This window comes from Pan troglodytes, chromosome 19 (assembly GCF_028858775.2).
Source record: "Pan troglodytes isolate AG18354 chromosome 19, NHGRI_mPanTro3-v2.0_pri, whole genome shotgun sequence".
NCBI classification, from domain to species: domain Eukaryota; kingdom Metazoa; phylum Chordata; class Mammalia; order Primates; family Hominidae; genus Pan; species Pan troglodytes.
The window spans coordinates 51,337,378-51,353,247 of record NC_072417.2 but is presented as its reverse complement, the minus strand read 5'-3'; the positions used below and the strand labels follow the sequence as shown (position 1 = coordinate 51,353,247).

The 15,870-nt window shown below is 45.7% G+C and overlaps 1 protein-coding gene across 2 annotated transcripts in view; it reads right to left on the bottom strand.

The window, feature by feature from the left end:
- Window positions 1–2,333: 2,333 nt before the first annotated feature.
- Window positions 2,334–15,870, bottom strand: part of LOC112207725 (tripartite motif-containing protein 16-like protein) — a 37,324-nt gene continuing 23,787 nt past the window's right edge. Inside the window, exons 7-12 of one of the 2 annotated variants that reach the window (XM_054670370.1) lie at window positions 15,333–15,428; window positions 13,833–13,894; window positions 9,911–10,144; window positions 6,383–6,548; window positions 5,489–5,584; window positions 2,334–3,070 (exon numbers count right to left, since the gene is read on the bottom strand). In XM_054670370.1, the coding sequence (XP_054526345.1) occupies window positions 2,487–3,070; window positions 5,489–5,584; window positions 6,383–6,548; window positions 9,911–10,111 (1,047 nt within the window). In that variant the 5' untranslated portion in view covers window positions 10,112–10,144; window positions 13,833–13,894; window positions 15,333–15,428 and the 3' untranslated portion in view covers window positions 2,334–2,486. The remainder of the gene's footprint in view (window positions 3,071–5,488; window positions 5,585–6,382; window positions 6,549–9,910; window positions 10,145–13,832; window positions 13,895–15,332; window positions 15,429–15,870) is intronic. The other variant, XM_054670368.1, reaches the window with a different exon arrangement.

Here is a 15,870-nt window from a genome sequence, read left to right as displayed (position 1 = left end):
GAATGCTATATACACTCAGATTTCAAAAAGTTGAGACAAGAATAAATTATGGACGTGGTGGTTAAAATTACATTCTGACTCTGCAATTACAAATGGTCTGGTAATGGAGCAGAATCATGTGGCACCAAAGTGAGCTCTTGGTGAATTCAGATTTTTGTTCAGTGTTTTTTTCCATTATGTTCAGTCTACATAATGGAAGAAAAGATAAGGATGGGTGAATACAAAAGAGTGGCATACACACAGCTAAGGAAAATGCCAGAGAATATAAAATAAACCCTTGTTCTATTTTTTTTTCTATTCGTTTTAGTCATTTTTCAGTTTTTAGACCAAGAAAAAGAAAAAAGATGTGCCCACTGCTTGAGGCAGTGACAGAAGGCAAATAAGCCCAACTCTTTTTTTTTTTTTTTGAGACGGAGTCTTGCTCTGTCACCCAGGCTGGAGTGCAGTGGTGCAATATCGGCTCACTGCAACCTCTGCCTCCGGGTTCATGCAATTCCCCTGCCTCAGCCTCCTGAGTAGCTGGGATTACAGGCACGCACCACCATGCCCAGCTAATTTTTTTGTATTTTCAGTAGAGACGGAGTTTCACCATGTTGGTCAGGCTGCTCTCGAACTCCTGACCTGATGATCCGCCCGCCTTGGCCTCCCAAAGTGCTGGGATTACAGGCATGGCCTCCCAAAGTGCTGGGATTACAGGCATGAGCCACCGCGCCCGGCCCAAATATGCCCAACTCTTAATTCTGCTTTGCTCTTCCATATCAAGAAGAAAGGTCTTGAACTTGAAAGCTAATAGACAAAAAGTTAACAGGAAAATGAAGTTCAAGACAAGTAAAGAGACACCTAAATGGTTCCTTTTATATAAGCTCAAGTATTCTGGTCTAAGTAAATTACATTTCAGGAATCTGACACAACTTAATGACATGACTGCAAATCAGGTGGGAATCTTTGAGAAACTAGGGAGAATGAGAGAGGACGGTGTCTTAGTCCCATTGTGTTGCTATAAAGGAATACCTGAAGCTGGGTAATTTATGAAGAAAAGAAATTGATTTGTCTCATGGTTATGCAGGCTATACAAGAAGCATAGTGTCGTCATGGCCATTCATGAGGGATCCAACCCATTATCCAAACACCTCCCACCCAGCTCCACCTCCAACATGGGAGATCAAATTTCTGCATAAGATTTGGAGGGGACAAATATCCAAATTGTATCAAATGCAGACAGGCATTTCGATTTTTTTAAAAATAAAAATAAGATAGATTCTGGAAACAACAGACTGGTAAACATGGTATTAACCCACAGCAGAAATCTAAAGTGGTTTATCAAATATTTTGTGAACATTTAGAAAAGAAAATGACCATGACCAAGCACCAACAACCCGCAGGGATTCAATAAAATAAGGCAGTCCAAGCTGATCCCAATTTGTCTTGAGCTCATTATTAGACAGATAGATCAAAGAAGTTCAGACATAGCATATCTTTTTTTTTTTTCTTGCTCTGTTGTCCCGGCTGGAGTGCAGTGGCACGATCTCAGCTCACTTCAACCTCCACCTCCTGGGTTCAAGCAATTCTCCAGCCTCAGCCTTCTGAGTAGCTGGGATCGCAGGCACGTGTCACCATGGCCGGCTAATTTTTGTATTTTTAGTAGAGTCAGGGTTTCACCATGTTGGCCAGGCTGGTGTCAAACTTCTGACTTCAGGTGATCCTCCTGCCTCAGCATCCCAAAGTGCTGGGATTACAGGCATGAGCCCCCACACCCAGCCTAAACATAGTATATCTTGATTTCTGCCACTGAAAATGTCTTTCATCATGTTCAGTGGATAAAGGTGAAAAAGGTGGGGCTACATTATTGCACAGTTCCACCCGTGCATAATTTGTATATAATTAAACCTAGAAGCTACTGACTGAGTGCCACAAGATTCTAGATTTGGTCCTAATCTCCTCGATATATTTATCAACAAGGATAAGACTTAAGAAGAAAGGGTTATGGCCGGGCGGGGTGGCTCACGCCTGTAATCCCAGCACTTTGGGAGGCTGAGGTGAGTGCATCACGAGGTCAGAAGTTTCAGATCTGCCTGGCCAACATGGTGAAACCCCATCTCTACTAAAAAAAGAAAACATTAGCTGGGTGTGGTGGCAGGCACCTGTAATCCTAGCTACTCGGGAGGCTGAGGCAGGAGAATTGCTTGAACTCGGGAGGCGGAGCTTGCAGTGAGCCAAGATCGCGCCACTGCACTCCAGCCTGGGCAACAGTGCGAGACTCCGTCTCAAAAAAAAAAAAAAAAAAAAAAAAAAAAGAATTACTGCAAACACATAGAGAACAGCACCATATGGAGCAAAAGAGAGCAGCTGGAGAATGTTTTCATTCAGAGACCCCATAGGATTCCAAAAGCCAGCTACCATCAGCAGTTATTTCTGCCCCCAAATCACCCTAAAATGCAAATCCCATCACTGTAGCTGGCAAAGGTCTGGGATATGGCTCCTGGAGTCTAGGGAGCAGTCCCCACCAAGGACGGTGCTGGCTTCTCGGGTTCCTCTCCCAGGTCTACAATCCGGATGGCGTTTTCCTTCTTGGAAAGCCAGAAGGCAGCATAGACTGGTTCTGAAAACTTGCAGGCAAACTTGTGAACCAGAGTCATGGTATCATACTCTACGCCATAGAAGGAAAGGATCCCTCCCGGGAAGTCGATATAGACCCCGAGCCTCCGGAAAGGGCCAGCTTTGAGTGGGGTCTCCATGTCACTGTACCAGGCCGTGAACTCCTTCCCGTTCCATTGGAGGCTCCAGGAGAAGTTGTTTCCGGAAATGCAACTGTTGCGCTCCTCCCCTTTCCGGTCGATGCCTTTGCAGGTCAGGCCAACATAGGTGCCTTCCCCGAAGATCTCCACCTCAAAATAGTACCTGTGCAGGTACAGACTCTGCTGGGACAGCACCTGCCGCCAGTGCAGGAACCTGCTGGGGAGGTCCGGGTAGGGATGCTCCCAGGGCGTGGTGTTGGTGACCTTGCGGTTCTCCTCCTGCAGCTGGAGATACTTGTGTGCTGTGTCCGGGTCGAACGTGATGTCATACGCATCTGAGGAGACACAGAAGGCAGGAGAGTGGTTCAGGAACTGACAGCTGATTCAGACAGAATGCTTTAAACCCAGCTGGGCTCCAAAGCACATATGAGAAAACATCCATTTCTCTGTTCTCTATTTACCCAGGCTGCTGTTTCCCTAGGAAATGAGGTGAGTGAAGACCAGAAAACAGAGAGCACAAATCATCCACTCCCTTCCCTTATGAAGCTCAAATTGCTTGACATTGATGATATTATTTGATGAACCGAATCAAGAAATATATTAATTTACTCATTCATGCATTCATTCATTCATTCAACAAACATGTATTGAATGCCTGGCATTATCCTATCCAGTGTTGGCAAGTGTTTGGGGAAGCAGGTACTCCTATACCCACATTTGATCCATTCATTCATTTTTTAAAATATTTGACCAACATCTTAAAAATGAACGAATGGATCAAATGGAGCATGAAGAACTCTCAAACACGCCCTCATATTCTCCTCCCACTCCCAAAGAATAATAGGGTCTCATGCACCCCATTGCTCAAGTCAAGCTCTATGTCATTTCTGACATTTGTTTTGCCCTCATCCTCTTCCCCATCCTCACTACACACACAGGAAGCAGTAACTCCTACGGATTCTACCACTTCTCTCCAGCCCCCTGCTTTACCCCCGACCTAAGCCACCACTCATCTCACTCAGACTAGTTCAGCCGGTTTCTGACTGGTCGTTCGCTGTTCTCTCTTGCCCCCTTCAAGACCTTCTCCACAACAGAGCCATGCTGCTTGTTTCCAGCTGTAGGCTGAGGCCAGTCGTGTTATTCTAGCTTAAAACCCTTTCATGGTGCCCCTTGCTCTTACGATAAAGCAGCAACCCCTTGCCCTGGCCTACCAGGCCCCGCGTCCCTGGTCCTTTCCTGTGTCTCTGACTCTCTCCCTTGATTACTACATTTCCACCGTGCGGACCTCAGACCTACTCAACACTCAATCCTCTTTGAGCCTTTGGTACAGCCTGTTCCCTCTGAGATGTGATCATGCCCTACTCTGAGTCTGGTGATTCCTACCGATCCATTCAGGCTACAACTGAGAGTTCATGTCCTCGAAGAGGCCCTTTGTGACTCTAACTCACTCTCTCTCAGAGCACCATGGCGTTTTAAACTTGGCACCCCTCTCCATTTGTAATAATATATATTCATGTGAGTGTTTGTTTCCTGCTTGTCCTCCCTCTAATCTATGAGCTTCACATTTTGCATGGGATTCTTCTCTAGCTCAGAGAAGATGCTCAGTATATACTTGCCAAATGAATTAGCATATTAAAGGCTATTAAAACAATCCCATAATTAAAAAAGTTCTCACTGGTGCAGAGGCTTATGCCAACACTTTGGGAAGCTGAGATGGAAGAATCACTTGAGGCCAATAGTTTGAGACCAGCCTGGGCAACACAGCAAGGCTCCATCTCTACAATTGTTTAAAAAAATTTTTTTTAATTAGCCAGACGTGGTGGCATGCACCTGTGGTCCCAGCTACTCAGGAGACTGAGGGAGGAGGACTGCTTGAGTGTGGGAGGTCAAGCCTGCAGTGAGCCATGATCAAGCCACTGTACCCGAGTCTGGGCAACAGAGACCCTGTCTCAAAAAATATACATACATACATATATATATGTCTACATGTATATATATGTAAACATACAAAATATGTGTTTAGTGACTGTTTATGTCAATTAACAGAAGGCTATTACTAGTTAAGTTCTTGAGAATCAAAAGCTACACGTGGATGTTCAACAATACGAGGGATTGGTATCCCAACCCCTACATTGTTCAAGGGTCAACTGTGCAGTGTTTTAAAAATGCTAATGGACCAAGTCAATAACACTTAATGATAGGTCAATGAGTTACGCAATTCTGGCCAAGTCATACATAGAAATGAATCACTTGGTAACTAGCCAGGACTCTTCAAAGTGCTATGGTCATGAAACACAAGGATTGAAAGACTGATCCAGACTGAAGGGGACTAAGAAGACATGGAAACATCTGTGACCTTGGATTGGACTTTGGGCCAGAAAAAAAGGGCATTGATGAAAGACTTGGTGAAAGCTGAATAAATTCTGTAGATTAGTTGATAGCATTGTAGCAATGTTATTCCCTGGTTTTGATCAATGTATGGTAGTTATGTAACGTGTTAACATTAGGAGAAACTGAGTGAAAGATATATGGGAATTCTTTGTCTTATTTCTGTAATATTTTTGTAAGTTTCATATTATTTCAAAATGAAAAGTTAAAAAAATTGTTTAAATTAAATTTTAAGAAATGTATCATTTAGGGATAGACATGAAGTTGCAAGAACCTGAAACCTAGATGAGAGATGGCAGTTCTGACTTAGCAAAGCACTGCACTGATATCAACAACTGGAGAAGGGGGTGCCGTTCACAACTTACATTGGAGGAACTGTTCCCTGGTGCTGGGCTCAGGTTTGGAAGTCCAATATTTGCGCTGAACAACGGCAGACACTTGAGTTCTGATGTCATACTCCTCTAGAAAATCAAGAGAGTTGTGAATGCACACCTGTCCAGGTGGTCAGGAGAATCTGCAAATCAGGACTTCCCAGCCACCCTTCCCTGGGCTTCCTGGGGAAAGAAGGGGCTGAAGCCTGGTAATGTTTCACAGAAATACGCTCAATAGACTACATTTCTTTCATAGGTAAGGCATAAACCACTGAAAAAGTGATCCAGACCGTCTTGGATTTAACTTAAAAGTATAGGCATCAGCAACCTGGGAAGCTAGTCACAGAAATGCCAGCCGATGGCATAATATAAGCATGACTAAGTGTCCTTCTCTGGGTCTCAATTGTAAAAGAAAATCATCAAGATGAGAGTCCATTAGTAACATACCCTGTCTGAAGCATGGCTTTGAAAATGAGACATTTGGCTGGGCACGGTGGCTCACACCTGTAATCCCAGCACTTTGGGAGGCCGAGATGGGCAGATCATTTGAGGTCAGGAGTTCGAGACCAGCCTGACCAACATGGTGAAACCCCGTCTCTACTAAAAATACAAAAATTAGCCAGGTGCCTGTAATCTCAGCTACTAGGGAGGCTGAGGAAGAAGAATCTCTTGAACCCGGGAGGCAGAGGTTGCAGTGAGCTGAGATTGCGCCATTGCACTCCAGCCTGGGTGACAGAGCAAGACTCTGTCTCACCAAAAAAAAAAAAAAAAAAAGAAAATGAGACATTCCCCTGATTTCATCCTCCCTTCCCTGACTCTCTCTCACCTTCCTATCATCTACTGCTAGAGACACACTCACTATAGTCCATGGCCCAGAATGCGTCTCACCTTCCTTGGAAAACTCCTGGAGCTTTTTCTTATAGTTCTCCAGCAACTGGATTAAGTGTACAGTGGATTCCGTGATAACTTTGCGGATGCCCGAGAGTTTATCCTTCAGCCCTATGTAAACACTAGGGAAGGTGATGTCTTCAGTGTTCTTAAACTTGCAGTACTCCTGCAGAAAAGGAAACAGCAGAACTTGCTGTGGTTTCTGTATTTCTAAACTCGGGCTTCTCTCCTCATTAAGTCACTTTTTGCATCTGTAAAATGGGCTGACGGTAATGTGTCCTTCACAAAGAAAGTACATGTAAAGTGTCAAGCTCAGGGTCTAACAAAATAGAAAGCACTTCTCTAGCTGCTAGACCCTCAGAATAAGTGGGATTTAAAAAAAAACAAGTGAGAACGTGGGATTTTAAAAATCAAGATGTACTAGATGGCCATGAACAGCTCCAATACACAGTCCAGACTGGGGACCAAAAAATAAAGAACATTCTTGCTTTGTTCATTCCGTCAGTACTTGTTTTTTGACAATTTAAACACAAGCCATGGTAGAAAATGGAGGAGCTCTCAGGCAGGAGTGCTGCCTCTTCCTTGTCAGTTTCATCCAATGCATAAATTTCTGTAATTCTTGTACCTTGCTTTAGTATTTGGAAAGTGTTTTCACACTGATAATCACATAGTTTCATGTAAGTTTTGAAACAACCTGTGATCAGGAAAGATGCTTTCAGATATAACACAGTATCAAACTTCAGCTGCAACTGAAGCATTAAAGAGCAGACCAGGTACAGCAGAAAACATAGCAATGAAAACAGTTGTATGAAAATGATTAGATAGAGCAATGGAAATCAAAACCAGAGAATTGATAGAGAAAAGGGTAATTCAACATTTTAATGCTATATACTGTACATGACAAAAGTAGCATTTTAAATCAGTGGGAGAAAGGATAAGTTATTTGGATAAGTTATTCAATAAATCTTGTTTTGAATGCCTAACCAAAAATTTGGGGGGAAATGTTATCTTTTGCCAAAATAAATAAATATCTTTTTTTTTTTTTTTTTGAGACATAGTCTTGCTTTATCACCCAGGCTGGAGTGCAATGGCGCGATCTTGGCTCACTGCAACCTCTTGCCTGCTAGGTTCAAGCGATTCTCCTGCCTCAGCCTCCCAAGTGGCTGGGACTACAGGTGTGCGCCACCATGCCTGGCAAATTTTTTTTATTTTTAGTAGAGACAGGGTTTCACCATGTTGGTCAGGCTGGTCTCAAACTCCTGACCTCATGATCTGCCGGCCATGGCCTCCCAAAGTGCTGGGATTACAGGTGTGAGCCACCGTGTCCAGCCGATAAATAAGTTATCATACACTAGAATTTATTTTATATGTATTAAAGTCTTTTATGTTAAAAATAAACTTACAGGCTGGGTGCAGTGGCTCATGCCTGCAATCCCAGCACTTTGGGGGGCCGAGGTGGGTGGATCACGAGGTCAGGAGTTCGAGACCAGCCTGGCCAAGACGGTGAAACCCCATTTCTACTAAAAATAAAAAAAATTTGGCCAGGCGCGGTGGCTCACGCCTGTAATCCCAGCACTTTGTGGGGCCGAGGCGGGTGGATCACAAGGTCAGGAGATCGAGACCATTCTGGCTAACACGGTGAAACCCCGTCTCTACTAAAAATACAAAAAATTAGCCGGGCGTGGTGGCGGGCGCCTGTAGTCCCAGCTACTCGGGAGGCTGAGGCAGGAGAATGGCGTGAACCCAGGAGGCGGAGCTTGCAGTGAGCCGAGATCGTGCCATTGCACTCTGGCCTGGGCGAAAAGAGCAAGATTCCGTCTCGAAAAAACAAAAAAAATTGGCCGGGCGTGGTGGCTCACGCCTGTAATCCCAACACTTTGGGAGGCCGAGGCGGGCAGATCACCTAAGGTTGGGAGTTCAAGACCAGCCTGACCAACACGGAGAAACCCTGTCTCTACTAAAAATACAAAAAATTAGCTGGGCATGGTGGCCCATGCTTGTAATCCCAGCTGCTCAGGAGGCTGAGGCAGGAGAATCGCTTGAACCTGGGAGGTGGAGCTTGCAGTGAGCAGAGATCGTGCCATTGCACTCCAGCCTGGGCAACTAGAGTGAAACTCAGTCTCAAAAAAAAAAAAAAAAACAAATAAAAATAAAAATTAGCCAGGTGTGGTGGCGGGCGCCTGTAATCCCAGCTATTCAGGAGGCTGAGGCAGAGAATTGCTTGAATCCGGGAGGCGGAGGTTGCAGTGAGCCGAGATCGTGCCACTGCACTCCAGCCTGGGTGACAGAGCAAGACTCCATCTCAAAAAACAACACACACACACAAAAATAAATAAAGTTACAAAACGAGAAAAGAGAAATAATTTATATACTCTTTGGGTAGATCTTAAGGGAAACTTGTGAGGCGGGAAGCCAAATGGTTATTAAATGGTTATTCATATTTTCTTTGTGTTTTGATATTGAAAAGCAAAGAAACTGACAGACGCTTTGTTGGTGTTTTTGTCTGTCTTTCTCTTTTACTCATTCAAAAGTTAACTATGTTGTACTTGTGTAAGGATTATGGATTTTTTTTCTTCTTTTTTTGTACTTTCCAAGTTTTTCACAATAAACATTTGTTTTTTGTAACTAGCAGAGAATTTTTTCAAAAATGCAAGCAAGAAAAAATTGTATTTCAGAATATCAGAGCTTGGATGGAGCCTTCTGAATTATTTACTCCAGTGGGCTTGTTGATAAATGAGAAATTTGAGCTCAGGGATGTTAAGAGCTGTTAACAGAGCTGTTTTCTGACAGATTCAGGATGTTGCAGTTTACCCCCAACCTAGTGTTCCTTCCTCGAAAGGTTACATGTTCTTTAGATCTCGTTCCAATGGCTTACGGTTTGATGTCTAATGATACATTGTAATGAAAAGCATTTCCTGGTTCCAACTGCTTACCTTTAATGTCTAATGATACATTGTAATGAAAAGCATTTGCTCTTCTGAGCCCTCCTCAATTACTCCAGCCACAGCCCTCTCTGAAAAGCAGCAGGCTCCAGTCTCATCCCTACCAAGCAAACCTCCATGCAGTGGACTGCTGGAGCGGTTTATAAAACATACTCACTGACTCCACCATTCTCCCATCTGAAACCCTTCCCAGCCATACACCTGCCTGGCCGTGCCAGTCTCATCACTCTGCACCCAGTACCCCAGGCTCTGCCCCTATTAAAGTACCTTGGCTCCCCAAATCAGCTGTGCTTCCTCAAACCTCTCTGCCTTTGCATATGTTGTTCCCTCTACCTGGAACATACTGCACGTTGAACCTGACTCATCTTCCAGGACCTGCTTCAAGCTTCCCTGCTCTGAGCAGTTCTCCCTCCCTACCCCTCCTATACTCTGCTGAATGAAGAATCTGCTTCTCTCTGTTCCCACTGCTCCCTGTGCACACCATTTAACAAAAAACAGTTCCATTCACAGATGGCCATGGGCCTAGCAAAGAGAGGGTGCTTCATGGGGCAGCTGTGGGATGCCTCTGCCCCCACAACCCCCATACCTCCAAGAACTGGACAGTGTTGCTGATGGCCGCCATCGTCTCCAGCTCCTGCTTGCTCTTCTCCATCTCGGCACTCCTGTACTCCAGGTGGGCCTTGATATCGTTGGCCTGGCTCAGCGCAGCTTGCTCCTTCTCCTCTAAGAAGAGCATCACATTGGCCTGGGCCTTCCTCACAGCAGCAAGGAGTTCCCCAAACTGCATTTCAGCCACTGCTTTGACCTCTGACACCGACACCTGGCGGGGGGTGGGGGTGGAAGGCAGCCAAACATTTCTTAGTGAGGCATCCAACTTGATAGAAGCTCAACATACGGAAATGTCAGCTTGAGAAACACATATATTAGGGAGCAGTTCCCTATTGTAAAAGGAATCCTTTATTCTCATGTGAATTCCAGGTTCCTGGAAAAAGGATTTACGTATTAACTTGGTCTCCTCATCCATTTGATGAGACAGTGAATTCCTCTATGACCTCCGAGATCCCTCACAACTCTGACACTCTGGGATTGTTAGTCAAGTTTCCGAAATTGATTTTCCTACCAGAGCAATGCGTGTATTCCGTCTACTTGATAGTCATATTTCAAGAGGTAAAGAATTTGGCTTTTTTTTTTTTTTTGTATAATCTGCATGCATTAGCTTTCTTAGCATTTCATTATGCCTGGTTAAACTGACCACTGAGTCCATCAGAGCCAAATGCATGTCTAAGATGATACTGTCTCTACCACATACAGAATCCCCATAAAATGTTTAGGGTGCAGATGACCATGGCACCCAAACAATTCCAGGACAAGCATGTATATGCAGAACAGAATGTGACATTCAAATAAAATATAAAAGAAAACCCATGTGAGAAACATTAAGGATTTGAATGATGGGGCACATGCATGTGGACTCTTTTGCATGGTAAGCATCCTCTATGAATGCCTTCAATCAATATCATGTTTACAACATCTTTCCAAGCTCTGAAGGTTTCCTCTTCTCTGGTATTCTTAAGAATTGGTGTAGACAGCTGGGCGCGGTGGCTCATGCCTGTAATCTCAGCACTTTGGGAGGCTGAGGTGGGCAGATCATGAGGTCAGGAGATCGAGACCATCCTGCCTAACATGGTGAAACCCTGTCTCTACTAAAAATAGAAAAATTAGCCGGGTGTGGTGGCGGGCGCCTGTAGTCCCAGCTACTCGGGAGGCTGAGGCGGGAGAATGGCATGAACCTAGGAGGCGGAGCTTGCAGTGAGCTGAGATTGCGCCACTGCACTCCAGCCCTATCCCATCTGAGACTTTCTGAGCACCCCTCCAGGTGCTGTTTTCTCTTTCTCCTCCCAACGTTAAGGGCCAGCTCTGAACATCAGGGCTCCAAAGTGAGTCAAACAGCAGATATCCTTGGGCAGAGGCTTCAGGGGCACCTCCCATCCCTGGCAAGGAAGGAGAGAGGGGGAGAGGGAGGGAGAATGAGACCCAGATCAAAAAAAGGAGAGCACAGTAAGGAAAGGACTCAGAAAGGATGGGATTCTGGGCCCAGGCTTAGTGGGAACCTAGAGGTTTGGAGGGAGATGGGAAGAAAAAATGATGACACCAGATAGGTCTTCTGCCTGGCTCAGGCCCTGGCTTAGGCCAGGGCTCAGCAATTCACTCCACGAGAATGGTCTCTGATCAGTCTTCAATCTGGTGGCAAAGGGAAGAATAAGCAGGGGAAAGAAAGCAAGGGGTATCCCTACTGGAGGGGGATGGTGGGAAGACACAGACAATCTCCCTACATTCTCTCTCTCTCTTTTTTTTTTGAGACAAGGTCTCCTCTGTTGCCAGGTTGGAGTGACACAATCTTGGCTCACTGCAGCTTTGACATCCCAGGCTCAAACGATCTTCCACCTCAGCCTCCGAAGTAGCAGAAACCACAGGTGCATGCCTTCATGCCCAACTAATTTTTATATTTTTTGTAGAGATAGGAGCTTACTACGTTGCCCAGGCTGGTCTCAAACTCCTGGCCTCAAGCAATCTGCCGTCCTTGGCCTCCCAAAGTGCTGGGATTACAGGTGTTATTACAGGTGGGATTACGTCCAGCCTACATTCTCATTTTTATGCCAACTTTTCCATTGCCTGTTGGCTTCCTTGAGGTTAGGTAGCTGGACAGAGCTGGGAGCAAAGAAGCTGTGGTAATAGGATTAAGGAAGAGCGGCGATGGTAGACTTTATCCAAATTCTTCCAGCCCACACCAAGAAAAGCTTTTAGACAGGTGACGGTGTTGAGAAGCCAGGGCAGCAGGAGAGGCGATTTGGGAAACCTGAGGCTATCTGGTTTTGTGGCTCCCTCCGGAGCCCTGTTGTTCAGGGCTGGCCCTCACCCTTGGGAGGAGGAATAGTAGCACCTTAACCAGCTGCTCAGAAAGACTGCAGGTGGGGACAATAGTAGAGAAGGAGGCAGGCAGAGAATGGGCCCTGGACTGTGGATGGGAGGCTCAGAGCACTGTCTGAAATGAAGACCTGAGAACCAGGAAAGCTACCTGGGCCCCACCCAGGCCCCCCAAGTGGCAAACCTGCTGCCTGGGGCTCTGCCAGGTATTGGCTCTGCAGCCCTCTGACACTTCTCCTCTCTCCCTCTTCCCACTCTCCTGAGAATGAGGACCCTCTGCTGCTAGCCTGGTCACTCTTCTAATTATATAACAATAATCATAAAAACAACCAACATGTAGTAAGTTCTTAGTATGTGCCAGGCACTTTTCTCCTAGCAACCCTAAAAGGTAGGTACTATTAGGGTCTCCATTTCTTAGATAAGGAAACTGAGACAGTGATAAATGGACTGATTTGCCCAAGATCACACAGCCAAGGTTTGAACCAAGACTGTCTGTCTCTGGAGTCCATCCCTTTGACCAACATTCCACACTGCCTCAAAATAGGGCCCAGGGTTGGGGATCCATGTGCCTGCAGTATAGCACTGAGCTGGCACAGCCTGACCTCTCCCTCTGGGCCCTGGCACATTCACTAGGATGAGCTGGGGAGGTACAATGGGAGTTCAGCTGAGCTTTCAGCTCATGGGCTGTGGCTGTGTGGGGGTTGCAGGGAAGGACCTTTAAGTTCAGCCCATTAAACAGAAGCCCTCCCAAGACCAGAAGAGAGACAGGGCTTAGCCCCTTGTTCACTGTGGGCACCAGTTAGGGTAACATCCTATGCCCATAATGGACTATAAATACACAGGCTGCTGCTGAGCAGGCGACCAAGAGGGAAAGAGGCCAAGACTCCCAGCAATTCCTGAACCAACTGTTTACAGGTATTGCCTCCTTGACATTGCAAACACTGTAAATTCTGATATATTAATCATTACTAGATTTAAATCTAAAAGTCAAATTACATTTCCATATGGCAAAGAAGTAATGATGAAGAAATCTACCTCAGAAGACAGGAGAGTTTTGCTTATAACCATTTGGGAGCGGGGGCAAATGGTGGTGGTGGTGTTTGATCCAGGCTCTGCATTAGCTAACGTGTCCTAGTTCCCCGGCTTAGTCACCCTTCATGCCCACTCAGGCTCCAGGTAGCCAGGCTCTAGGAGTCACAGAGGCCACAGAGTGCTCCCTGCCTGCACTGCCCGCTCCCGATGACCTCCAGAAAGCAGGAGCAGGACACAGCATGGGAACCAGCATGAGGGTGTTGTGGGAAAGGAGCAGAATCCTGTCTACAGTTATGACCTGTAAGTTCCTCATAGAAGCACGATAGCATGAGGCTAAGAGGCATGAGACTAAAGACAAACTCCGGATCCAAATCCTCACCCCCGGCCCCAACTGAGGCCATCCTGAGAAAGGATAGTGGAAGGGAGGTGTCAGATGATATTGGTGGATTGAGGTTGACTTCTGCTGTGGCCTGGCCCTCATTCCTAAACCCTCCCATTGAGAAACACTTCTTTCTTGCATGTAAATGTAATGTGCAAAGGGCATTACTTACCACGAAAATGATGACAAGCAGAAATAGTACAGAGAGGAGAGGCCTCAATACATTCAAGGAGCCTGCAGGTAATGGTTGAAAGATTTGAGGGTGGTGTACATGCCTATCAATATACTGAGTCATTCTTAAGTCAAGGGAGCAACAACTCTTAGGTTCTCACATTCCATCAATCTAGATGGCCCTAGACAAGTATTGTCATCTCTCCATGTCTTCATGCCCCTTGTGCATGGTAGCTATTGTAATAACCAACTCCCCTGGTCATCATGTACTTATGAGAACTGAGGAGGGATCAAAGTGTCTGAAAATTAAAGAGCTGGGAAACACAAGACCCTCCATGCGGTTCTACAGGTTATCTTGAGCCTGGAAATCCATTATCTCTGAAGGTTTATAAGACTTTAAGGGGATAATTCTCTTTCTTCCTTTAATAAGATATTGTGGGTAAGAAAGAGGTGTTTCATCCTTCAGTAGCTAGTTGGTTGTAAACACCCAGGAGGTGAAAATTAAGTTGAAATGAACACATGCATTAGGGGTAGATGAATGGATGGATGGATGATGGATGGAATCATTTATTCTCAGGATATAAAGATGACAATGCTGATTCACTTCCATAGGGTAGATGTTTTGCATTCTCTCTTTTTTTGAAACAGAGTCTTACTCTGTTACCCAGGGTGGAGTACAATGGTGCAAACTCAGCTCACTGCAGCCTCCATCTCCTGAGTTCAAGCAATTCTCCTGCCTCAGCCTCCTGAGTAACTGGGACTACAGGTGTGCACCACCATGCCTGGCTAATTTTTGTATTTTTTAGTAGAGTCGGGGTTTCACCGTGTTGGCCAGACTGGTCTCAAACTCCTGACCTCAAGTGATCCACCCACTTCAGCCTCTCAAAGTGTTGGGATTACAGGTGTGAGCCACTGTGCCCGGCCTGTTTTGCATTCTCTTCTGAGTGGTGGTTACTGGCTTGCCACTGATGAGAGGCATTTGTAGAACTCCTCAGAATCCACTTGGAGACCATTTACTGCCTACTTAGCCTGGCACACCATGGCCTTCCCAAATACCATCACTAATCCTGAGTTCTCAACTCCTTTTTTCCAGCTGCCAGGTCATAGGACTGGTGAGACTCACATGCAGAACACCCTCATATAATGGAAGAAGCCAAGATTACGTATAGTTTTTGGACCTCTGACTAAACTCCCAGCCCCCCACACACATACACCCTGTCAAGACAGCATAAGCAAATGTAGAAATAAGAATGTTGTTATTACAGGATTAGTCTTGGTTCTAATTTATATTATTAAAAAGCAAATCACTTGCCAGGTTTAAAACTTAAACTAATTTCATAACAAATCCTGACATCAAGGTGAGGCTATCCCACGGTGTAGTCAACTGTACCTACAATTCTCATTTGTGGAGAAACCCCAAGGAACCTACAGGAATGGAGGCTAGGCATGCAGTACCACGTCCCACACCCTCACAGGCCTGGCTGACCCAGGCTGGTCTTACCAGAACAGACTTTTGGTTAGCCTGGAGCCTGGAGATGGCATTTTCATTCAACTTGAGTTTCCGCTCCAAGTCTCACTGGGTGCACTGGAGTTCAGCCTAAAAAGTGGAAAGCAGAGAATTAAGGAGGAAGGAGCCCAATGCACACAGAAGGACATGGGCACTCTCCAGCCCTGACATCCCCGCCCTTCTTCCCTGGAAAGAAGTTTAACTTCTGTGGCTGATCTCAGAAACCAGCCGGGAGGCACGAAGGGTTGGCGGTGAGCCCGTGCCCTCCTGGGGCTGCAGTCAGCATGAGTCAGCGAAAATACAGTGAGCACAGATGCCGTGCTGCTCACTATTTCAAGCATTTTATGGATTACCCCACACCATCCTTGCCATACCCATACTAGCTGTAAACCAGAAATAAAATCCTAAGCCCCCCAACAATCTGAATGGATCCCTCCTCTCAGCAAAGGGCATTCCAAAGTTAACCTGAAAAACCAGTTCAGGCCATGATGGGAAGGGAGGTCAGACATGGCTCATTATAACTTCCTCCCTT